Below are 12,200 nucleotides of genomic sequence, written 5' to 3'. Positions count from 1 at the left end.
ACCATGGCCTACTTAAACAGAGCCTGGGCAGCTGAATAACAGCTGTCCAGCTAAAAGCAGGCTTTTAATGCATACAAATAAGATAAACTCAACTCAACTCCACTCAAGCAAATTATCAAGATGTAACCCTTGAAAGTTACAGTATTGTAAAGAAAGTGTTATCACTTGAACAGTTTAACGTTGCTATGATTATTACATGAAAATAAATATTGCTAAATGCAGATCACCTTCGAGCATCTGTGAAGATCCATGCAAAGTCATAAACACTATACTTGTGGACTGGACTGCTCTGTGACAGACGAATGGAAAACATCAACCGCCTGAAAATATCTCTTGACGATCGCATCGCGTCGCCTCAAAGACAGATGGGTCTCAGAAGATGCGACCGCATATAATTTACGAGGGGAAAACATCACAGGACGTTCCTGGACAGATCAACAAGAATATCTTGACTCAAGACGTCTGATGATAAAACCACACACTGTGCACAAGTACAATATGAATCTCAATCTTCACTGGCTCTGTAGCGGGAAGGTTAGGAGAAGGGCACAATACTATGATACCAATGCACAAAGATTTCCGCAGTCTTTCATATCTCAAGATTATCTTCTTCTTTTTTTCACTTCGATCTTCTTCCATCTGTGTCATTTCTGTATCATCTTTTGTCATATTTCTTGTCATATTTCCTATCTCATTCTTCCTCACTTCTCTATCTTCTTCTCTCTTACTTTTTCTCTCACATCAATCTCTGTTTGACTTTCAATCTATCTTTTTATTCTTATATATATATATATACATATATGTATTCATATACATATATTCATATATATATATATATATATATATATATATATATATATGCATCCATATATTCATCTCTCTATATCTCTCTCACTCTCTCTGTCTAGATGTGTGTAGATATATGAATATATTGTATATGCAAACACATATGAATATATATGTAGGCGAGTATAATATGTACATTTACACTTCACTTAAAATATATGACTGTTCATCTGCCTATCCACCTAATTGAATGGCCACTTCCATACCTACTTAGACTAAAATGCATCTCCTTGTCTATGGATTTATTTCACCTGTCTACTCAAATCCTTTGTATCTCTCTCTATTTGACTGTCACTTTACCATTCTCTCCCAGATTAAGGTGCAATATCTAGCTACACTCTTTCTATATTGTAAAAAAAGAAAAACAAACACACACACACACACACACACATAAACACACACACCTCTCATGTATACTGTTCAGATACACATCATGTATGAATATTAACTCATTGAGGATGGGCTGATTATGCTGCAACACACATTTCCCATTGACACCTTCCTGAGTATACTTGGGAATAGTCTTCAACAGGTTAAGATTTTGGCCAACACTGCATTTTGCAATCTGTCTGTTTTCCTCACACAGTCATCACAAAAGTATATTTACAGTATATGTACATGTATGTGCGAGGTAAGGAAAATAATTATGAGCTTTACCAGCACTAAAGCACAATGAAACAAACACTATACATATTTTGTTCCAACTCAGTAAAATGTTCTTGATTTAAACATGGTTTTGCAGATTCAGACTCCATCTGTTCAAAATGACACTTACAAACCTCATCAGATCTCAAGACACATAGAATTGTTCACATGAAAACATGTACTGTGTATTTTACCAATCTGAGCAGAGATGCTGTCGAGGTGCAATTCAGAGTCTGAAAAATTAGACTACACATGCATGGCTCATGCACAGAGGGTTGAGAAGAAATTAGGTTAGCGGTCATTTGCATAAGTGGGTCGCGGTTCTCAGGACCTGGACTAGGTGGTATCTGGACAGCCAGCAGGGGGGCGAAGGTATGGGTGGACCTGGTATCAGGGGGGTGGAGGTATGGGTGGATCTGGCATCAGAGAAAAATAGAGGGATGACAACACGGACCAAATGTCAGCTTGTCACTTCTCTGATAGAGGGGTTAATCATTTCTTTATCGGTACATCGATGAAGTCTTCTTTCTCTTTGGGGATAATCTGCCTCCTTCAATCCTAAAGGTTCTGGTGGATACCAGCCATATTTTTTTTCTTCTTCTTCCTCTTCTTCTTCTTGTTCTTTTTTTCCTTTTGTATTTTTTGATGTGTTTGCAACAATTTCACTGAGATTTTAACCTACGCTTTGTACTCTTGGCGAGGAAAATGAAACAGGTTTTTCACATGCCTAAAGTATTGCCCTCCTATTCGAGGGCTGCAGCTTTACATGTACATTTACATCCCCTCCGAGAGACTTGGCAATGAGGGGTACAGTGCCTTGCCTAAGGGAACTATACTGCTAGGCTGGGACTCGAATCTCATACATGCATGAAAGCCTCTAGTGATTATCTTTGTGACTCTAACCACTCGGCCACATCTCCCTTACATGCTCATAAAACATTAACGTAAACTATGAACCTATTATACATACATCCCTTCATTCTTCAAATGAAATTAAATCCTGATGTGATACTGGATAAGATTCCTTACGTAGACAGCGACAAACTGAAAAAGAGTTGCTTCTTTGGGCTGAGCTACACCTAACCTAAGTTTTGCCAGGGTACATGTAACCACTCTAGATCTTTGTTAGATTTCACTGAAACTTCAACAAAATGCCACCTACCCAAAACTTAATCCACTAACCACACTTGACAAAGTTCATGATATTTTACGATACATATGAATATGCAATTTTACATGTAACGTATCAAAACGTGTAAATAATTAACTTGGATGATAGACTGAGAAGAAGAAAAAAGAACAAATATCATGACCACTTTCCTGTAGCTAATCTATCTTGCTCTATGTATATGAGAAAAACAAAATAATGAGAACAAGTACCCAAGAAACTCACTAAACAAATCCCTGACAAAAAATTTTTATGCCTCACAAATAATAGTCAAGGAATAGAAATAATTTTCAAAGAAAATGGAGCAGCATTAATACCCTTTAACCCTTACCGTTTTTTAATACTTCATCAATTGACATTCATGTCCTGAAATTAGCCATCCCTGGATGGGAATTACATAATCCTATTAGTGCTCATTGTATCACAGTGGCCTTCATGAGTGACTTTTGTGATCTTACTACACCAAAGCAGGCTGGCCCCCCAAAAACAACCCAGGCAAGTTTTGGTAGGCATTCATGTAGCAAGAAGAGAGCTATGCAAGTTATAACAGAGGACAAGGGCATGCAAAGGGTTAAATCAAATGAAGCCTTGATCTACTTCTGCAGAAAGCCTCTTTACAGCTCAGAGCAAGACCTTACAGACAGGAACAAGAAACATTTTTATGACATGTAATTTTGATATATTACATTTGGTATGCTTCCCTAGTTATGTCAGCAATGGCCATTATGTAGATAAGTTGTAGTACCCTACTAATTTGATATTAATGGGAAATAAACCCCTTTATTGCCATGGGGGGTTGAGTCAGCATCCCATACTGCTGCTTGTATAGTGTACTTGTATTCTTCTTACATGTAGCTTACATTTGTACAACACAGCACATTGTAGGGTGATAAACTGCACACAATCCATGGAACTTATGATCTAAGGTAGATTACAACACACTAATAACATACAGGAAAACATACTGTATACGCCGAATATTTCCCGAGGTTTTTATTTACGCGAATTTTGCGAGTCAGGTGCTATTCGCGAAATTAAAGACACTCAAAAATATTGACTCTGATCCCGATGTGGATGTGACATACGCATGTACATTATCTCTGTTGAGTACAGGACTCTACGATCGCGAATCTAGCCACTCACGAAATTGTCGGGAATTCCCGATTCGCGAAAATTTAGACATGCGAAATATATGGCGTATACAGTAGTACAGACAACCATACACATTGTTTTTTCCTGCATGAATTTGAACAATTGATGACATAAAGGCAAACATTATATGAGTTATTACAGATCCAAATTTGGCTTCATGCCAATTTTCACATACTTCATACAACGTTAAGGCCCGAGTGCAATATAAAAAAATACAGGCCCACATGCTACACATTAAAAAAAAACTATGACATGCCAAAGCAATACGGGCTTGTACATGTAGTAGAATTAAAGTGCTTTGAAAAAGCAAACTGAAGCTAGGAAATATTAAATGGTCATCACTCAACATGAGGGTGACCAGGCGACCTGGATAAGGAGGGCTCTGGTGACCAACCGACAGATCACTGCAGTGGCCAGTCAGTGGCCGCTGAAGATCATGTGACCCGACTGAGCCGTCATCGCCTTAATCATTACATCCCGGCGGTGGCCTAGATTATTCCCCGGTTGACCTTTGACCCTGTAGCATACTAATCTCATGGGAAATGACATATTTACCTCATACTCAGGCAGTTCTTTCGTCTGTTAGAAGAGCTGGGTGTCATAAAGTATGAACCTCTGTTCCTTGACCCTAGATGTAAGTGTTAAATATGAGCTCATCCCTCCTGTTGTTTGCGAACTTAGGTTATGCTTTGTGAAAGGCAATTAGATCCTCACTACACCAACAGGAACATGTCAGTCCTACACACACACAGGAAGCAATTATGGGCAAATAAAGAGAAGGGATTCTAGACACACAGGTGTCTCCATTTAGTTCAATTCCTTCAGCTTTCCATACCGCCTTGGCCATTGCTACCCTTAATTTAATTATTTTTTACCAAGGCAATTAAATGGCAACAATATTTGGGTACTACTAAAGGGCAAGATTTGCCACATTTTTCAATGCCATTTCAACAGAATAGTTTTATGAATTCTCACATATGGAATTTTTATGAATTGTAACTAATCAATGCCAATCTGGATGAAAAAAAAAAATCAAAAACACATGACAAAGTAGCTGCAGGATTTTCTCTAATGAAAATACAACCCTTTATGTTGCAAATGTATACACAGGAGTGACAAAAAATAATAATAAATTGATTATGCCGTATATGAGAGATACGATGCTAAGTATTCAGTGCGCAAAAGGTTTTCTCCTGATTTGGATTACAAGTACTTATAAGCCTTGGGAGGCAGAGGGAAGGTGTCCAAACTGCTAGTGATCAAATTAGTATCATCAATATCATTTTCATTACTTTCATTGTTATCATCATCATTAGAAGTAGAACTAGTAGTAGTAGTAGTAGTAGTAGTAGTAGTAGTAGTAGTAGTAGTAGTAGTAGTAGTAGTAGTAGTAGTAGAAGTAGTAGTAGTAGAAGTAGAAGCAATACAGTAGTAAGAGTAGTAGAAGTAGTAACACTAGTAGCTGTAGAAGTGGTATTAGTAATAGTACTCATAGTACCATTGTAATTATGAGCAAAGTCTGAGTGAAAAAAAAAAGATTAGGAGCAATAAAAATTGATTGAATGTAAAAGATAATGGCTTATTTTGTCATATGATATCAATTACATCGCCTCCAATAATCCTATCTTCTAAACAGCAATTAATCCTTTGGTACGTACATGTAATGAAAAGGCTTACAGGTGTATATCTCTAAGCAGTGACTATCACAGAAACAAATTTCAAATTGTTGGAAGGGGAGCTCGATCTTTTGCAATTCAGTCACTCAGCCGTGCCTAAAAATCTATTCTAGCAACTCAGCGTCAATGTACACACATGATTGCCCAGTGGATATGATGCACAAGGCAATACATTCCATGCACGTCAAGTCATACAGTGCGGAGCCCCGTTGCCATCGGTTCGTTGTGTGCCAGTATGATTGTTATTTGGATCAATTATAGGTGGAGACGGTAGCTATGGCAACCTAAGCAGAGAGTAAGGAGGGGGGGGGGGTGGTGTTGTGGTGCATGCTCAGGTATAGGGGGAAAGGGAAGTGAGTAAATGCTATGATGATAGAGTGGAGGGTGGGGAAGGGGGAGGGGGAAGGGGGAGGGGGAAGGGGGAGGGGAAGGAGAGGGGTGATGGAGGGGAGTGGGAGGGGTAGGGGAAGTTATGGACAACAGCTTTTGCAAATATAGAGTGTGTCAGGTATTTGTGTAGCCTGCCCACAGGTAGCTTGCGACTCACAACATGCAAACTGTGGCGGCATTTGCTCTGGGTGACATGAAAACAGAACCGCCACAATTCCCACCCAAACTCAATCAATGCCTCGGTAATCGGTAGCAGTTGGCTGTTGCATTATGCATATTTACCATCACATATTTCTGCCAGCCACTTTGCACAGAATTACAGTGTATCTCACGATCTGCAGTATACCGTCCATTATGATACCTGTGACACTTGGCACACAACTGCACAAGTTAACACTCTCACCTTTTTGAGAATCTTTCCATTCTCTTATCTTTCTCCTTCTCCTCTTCCTATATCCTACCATTACCATTATCTGTATTGATGAGTGTAACCATAGAAACCCAGAAAATAGAATATGGTACTAGTGATGGTCTTCATGATGACAGCAATAATACTGTGTATAAAATGAGTTTGCATTGTCACAATGTGGTACTACAGTACTTCCTAGACAGATTGTTTGTATTCATGCCTGATGATGAAAAGTTAATCTGCTCAAAAATGTCAACCCCAATCAGCTCCCCAGTCCCTGGAACTTTGGTGAACCTTACCCACTCTTGTTTGAGCTACCAACAGAAGAATAGCAACATTCTTTCTCAGGGCTCCTACATGGCATCACCACACACTCATTTCACGCAAACACACCTTGTCATGTAAATTAACATATTCAAACAACACATCTTTTTAATTATCCTTATCACAGGGTTGTTTACCTTTAGAAACCAAATGCAAACAAACAAACAGGCATACACACCCACTCGTGCACAGTGAGAAAAAAAAAATTCCCAACATATTCTGAGGCTATTGAAATATGGGAAAATTAAATACACTAAGATTGCTAGCTTAAATTTGAGAATGAATTCAAAATAAATAAACAAACATACAAACAAACAAACAAACACAAATTCAATGGCATTTTTTCACATTAAAATCTGCTTTCTTATTTTGCATAAAAAAACACTCATGCTAATTATGGCAACAGCACACTAACTAGTAGATCTATTATCATTGTGAATATGATCATATTATTAATACAAAAAAAAAAATACTGAGAGTAAGACAAATCTTCCAGCAGTCATAGAAAAACTAGAAGGTTGTGGGTAGCAGTACACCCCATCAAAGTTTGTCACCTGTCCGACAGAAGGGCCCTATGGCCTGTGCTCTCGTAATATCCCACATCGACTATGGTTGCATCATATTCATTCATTCATTCCTTTTTTATTTGAGAGAGAGAGAGAGAGAGAGAGAGAGAGAGAGAGAGAGAGAGAGAGAGAGGGAGAGAGAGAGAGAGAGTGCATATGAGAGAGCCTTCAAAATTCTGTGAAATTATGTCAGAAATCAAATTTTGATTTGGGGGTTGAAATTTCATGCTAGGGCCCTTCTTGCAGAGCAGGCGATGAAATAGAAGGGTTTGTGCTTATTCTGACTTGTGTGAATGTGCGTTTTTTTTCCTACTTCCCGTTGAGGTGACAAATCCAGCTGGTACAACAGGATATTTTCTGACCCAGGAATCACGCCAGAACAATCAAAACGTGTTGGTCATGAATAATACATAGTCAATTTCAACTATCTTTAAAATATAGAGACACCTGTATGTCCCTATCTGTATAATTGCACACACACACACACACACACATACACACACAAAAAAACATACACACACAAAAACACACACACGCACACAAACATTCTGCCTCTATAACAACAATGAATTTACAAAACTCTACTTCTCATTCTCCACACAATGCGCTACAAAATTTTTTAAAACCAGTTTTAGGTTGAATTAATGGTTCAGAGGAGTAAGAGACTGTAGCGTCGGTTGAGAGCAATAAGGGCCTTAAATTGGCACGAAAGCAATGATGTTCAAGGCACCTTAACGCCCTTCTCATTCTCACTCGACGGATAGCATCCTTGGCATAACATTTACTTCAGAAGAAAAAAATCATGTTCTAAAGTGTAGTGGTGTTTTATATTCATAGACAATGGCAACAATTGCAAGAAATACATTTTTTCACAGCCTAAACAACAGGTGATTAGCACTGATATTTGATAACTGTATACTTTCACAGTCGAAGGGTACTAGGTAAAACAATAAAGCTCAATGGAACTGAAGCACACTCGTTTAAAACAAACCCAAATGATTCCTGTATACATTCTGCTTTGTGTGTCTGGACAACACAAAACAAAATATGGTCAGCAGTTCAAGATGGCTGCCAGATCTCCCGAAAAGATTTCAGCATTTATGATATCCAGGAAACCATCTCACAAGGCCCAATATGTGGACACCACATCTGATGAAGTTTCTTTGACACTGTTCCCCACCCCGCCCCATTTAATGGCAAAAAGCGACTAGGCATGGCTTTATCGTTCCTTGCTATATCATGTGAGTCAAACATTCAACTAATGTTCCAATCCTTCTCTCCCTCTCTCTCTTTTTCTCGTTCTCTCTCTATTCCTCTCTCTTTCTTAAAGGTTTCAACCATTGACTACAAAACATTATCAACACCGTCACCTCCACACACTGCAAGAAAAAAATCCTCGTGGATATTGCCATGGAAATAGCAGAAGCAATGTGCTTGCCAATTGGATTGTTTGTTGTTGTTGATTTTTTTTTGCCATTTCTTCTCGTTCCAGCCTAGCTACCAGAGTGATTGAGTGTCTGCTAGTCATGGGCTCATAAACCATAATTGTGCAACAGTTCTTGCATTTGATCGTCCACACAAATACCACCGCTGTGACGGCCAACTGTGAAGGATGAAATACGCCCATAAAATGCTGACTTTTTTTTTTTTGTGTGTGTGCATGTGCTTGTGTTGCTCCATTGTTGTTGATGTTGTTTCCCCTCATTCCCAACCCATGTTCTGCTTTCACTGCCAGGCCGCAGTGATGTCGACTGGACGCAAACTACGGTGTGCCGTGTCTCCTTGACGACACGTTCCCGCCTCGGCAGCATTGTGCGCGCTCGTCTGGCACTCACGATTTACGAGGAGGCTGAAATAGCGACATTGTTGGAACATGCCACTGACAAGCCCTTCGGATGGCGGCTCTCATTTATCAACAATATATGGGGAGGATTTCCAAGAAGGAAATAGCTAATGATTGTGCCATAAACAGACAGCTGACTTGTACACATATCGAAGTAAAGACATGGATAATATAAACATACAATGTATACATGTACAAAGAAATCGATAGAGAGAGAGAGAGAGAGAGGGAATAGAAAAGGGGGATGTCTACCCAGCATTAGTCAATGTTATTTTCCTTCAAAGAATCATACTATTTTACTGTAGTTTACAAAGAGATGCCTTAAACATGGAAAGAAAATAATATTGAAGATATGCCCTTCTGCTGCTTCTGATGGCAGCCTCAAAATGCTAAGAACTTGAAACATGGCACCTTTTTATCCTTCTGGACTAATACATGCCATTACAAATTTCACATGCAGCATGTTACATTAACCCACTGAGGACGAGCTCATTTTGCTATAACATGCAATTCCAATAGACACCTGCCTGAGTATACTACGGACTGGTCTCCAAAGGGTTAAATCCACTCACTCATAATGAGTCAGAGTGATAGGTTGCAATTTACATCTGGTATTGGCTAATTAATGGGGTGGGGGGGGGGGTGCTATCATACCAGAGACACACTTTATATAGTAAGAGTTCAACAGCTTGACTTTCTAACTCTTGTGAAATTATAATACAGCGTGAAGATTACGATGTACCATCATGTTCAAAAGATAACCCTCTGCATATACAATATATTCACCACAAAGTTGTGCCAGTGATAAATCATCTGCCATTTGATGCGATTGCACATATGTTCACACATACTCAAAGATATTCAGTAAATTGCAGCGTAAAATGCAAAAATACAAACAACCTACATAATACTATGAGTGCACACTAATTTGTTTGCCAATGAAGCCTCCACTCAATCAAAACCATGTACGTTGTACTATTCCTTAAAAAAAAACATTTCTGCTTAAAAAAAGAAGAAGAAATATTCTCCTCTCGGTCTGTGAATTAATATTTTTCTCTGAAAATGTCATACTTCTTTGTACCTGAAAGGTAGAGCTAGACTGTTTATCTTACTGGCTCTAAATTACACAAGCTTGCTCCAGGATAAATGGCCATAAGTCATCAACTTTGGGGGGGGGGGGGAAGGGGCTGAATGCCACTCTAAACAGCTCAACTGGTGTAAAATTAAACACCATTTAAGACACGCTTCCATCTGTCATAAAGAAGTTAGATCCTATATTCTGAAACTGACAGAAAAAAACCTCTTAAACTGACTGAAAGCAGCTGTATATATTCTTTAAAAAAAAATCCTAATGGAAGTTCAAGTAATGCCTCACCCTGCACAGCTTACCAACATGTAATTGAAGCTGAATAGTGATTCAACATACTCAATAAATATTGTTTCTTATCCTAGCACAAACTGCATTATGAATCAGGAAAGTTAGAAAGGTTTTTGTTTAGATGAACCCCCCACCCCCCTCCCCACAAAAAATGGTACATTGTCAAAATCTCTTCCTTTTCTATATTTGCCCGAGTATTCTCGGGACTCATCTTCAACGGGCTAAAGAAACAGGTAATACTCAAGAGGATCTTTATAGTGTACACTATGTAAAATACCAACATCCTTAAACAAAAGACAACAGAAAAAACAGTCTGAAACCTTAACACCTTCATTTTGGATTTTTGTCATTTGCCTTTTCAGATTGACTCAAAATGTCATACCAACAAGTATTTAGTAACAATAGCACATACTCCATATCTCTTATTCTCCTTGCCAAGTATAACTTCTTTCTGGAATATATAGATGCAGTTCTACCTACAAATGATTCCCATAAAATTGTGTCATACATATTCATCAATGGAGAGTAAAGGACTGCGTTCATAATCTGATGATCTTGAGCTTTTGTTGTGTAGTTTTTAATATTGTCTCTGTAATGCCATGCCATGGAATTTTGTAACGACAGCTGGCCAAGTTAGCTGATAGAATGAACCAAACTCAATTGTCTCGAGTGTAGAGCAAGTGAAAGTCTATATCAGCTGTGGATCTATGATGAGAAATACTTTTCGGAGCCAGCATGACAATGCAGGCATTGGACTAAGGAGCGTACACGGGTGACCCACTCAGACCCAGTCACAAAACACATTGGATCACAAGTGACGAGTGTCAATTTTTGACAACACTAGCCAAATATTCCGTCGATTTGCATAGAGGTATGCATGGAGATGAGGATACGACCTTTTTCAAAATATGCATTAGGCAGTACTTTGAAAGGACAAGAAAAGATGCTTTGTTCACATAAGGGGGTAAGCGAACAGCTGGAATTAAGAACACGGGATGTGATCACACTTCCTACGGCTCGACACGATCCGCAAGTTACGTGTTGTTTACCTTTCTTGCCCATGAAGCGACGAAACGATCTCCGCATCCGGTCTCGCCTCCCTCCCCCAGCGCTGCCCCCTATTGGCAAACTACTGTCATCCTTTGACATCATCTCCAGTTCGGTTTTTGAGCACTTCTACACACACTGACAATAAAGAGAAAGTCCCGCGACTTTCAGAAAAGGAATTCTCTGTTTGTTTGTTTGGATATTCCGTCAGTTTTGAAAGTTTTTTCACTTTCTCTCAAGAATGGGACGACAGCAACAAAAACAGAAAGCAATCTTGCTTTGGTCAGCTGCGGAAAAAAATTAAAATGATAAACAAACTTTTTCAAGTTCTTCAGCCGTGGGTTAATATTTGCGTCCTTTCAGTCAGTTATAAAACAATGGGATAAAAGTTTTGCTTCACTGTTGCACACCAAATCTGCGCAATAGTGTCACTGGAATGTCATCGACATAAAATATACAAGCGAGCACCGTGAAGAGATTAAAGCAACTTTTCTTCTGCCCCTTTCTCATCTCATGGGTATTCCACTCTTCTCACCACTTACCACACAATTATTGCGATTGTCAAGTCTTTGATAGAGTGCACTTGGATCATTAAATATCGCTGGTTTGCTGAGAAACGAACGCTTGATTGGAGGAAAGTGGGAGAAAGTGGAAATCGGAGCTCAATGAGCCATTAAAAAGAGAAGCGCCCGACAACCAAGACCGCGATTTGTTTGTTTTAGCCACCACTTTTTTTTTCCTTCCCTCGTCTGCGGC

At 39.0% G+C, this 12,200-nt stretch overlaps 1 protein-coding gene across 1 annotated transcript in view; it reads right to left on the bottom strand.

The window, feature by feature from the left end:
- Window positions 1–11,502, bottom strand: part of LOC139708119 (triple functional domain protein-like) — an 86,707-nt gene extending 75,205 nt beyond the window's left edge. Inside the window, exon 1 of the mRNA XM_071620097.1 lies at window positions 11,447–11,502. Coding sequence (XP_071476198.1) covers window positions 11,447–11,483 — 37 coding nt within the window. The 5' untranslated portion in view covers window positions 11,484–11,502. The remainder of the gene's footprint in view (window positions 1–11,446) is intronic.
- Between the last annotated feature and the right edge of the window lie 698 nt (window positions 11,503–12,200).

Source organism: Diadema antillarum, unplaced genomic scaffold, assembly GCF_040938485.1.
Source record: "Diadema antillarum isolate AM-2024a unplaced genomic scaffold, OU_Dant_1.0 seq00001310_RagTag, whole genome shotgun sequence".
Taxonomy (NCBI): domain Eukaryota; kingdom Metazoa; phylum Echinodermata; class Echinoidea; order Diadematoida; family Diadematidae; genus Diadema; species Diadema antillarum.
This window is presented reverse-complemented; position numbering and strand designations above follow the sequence as displayed.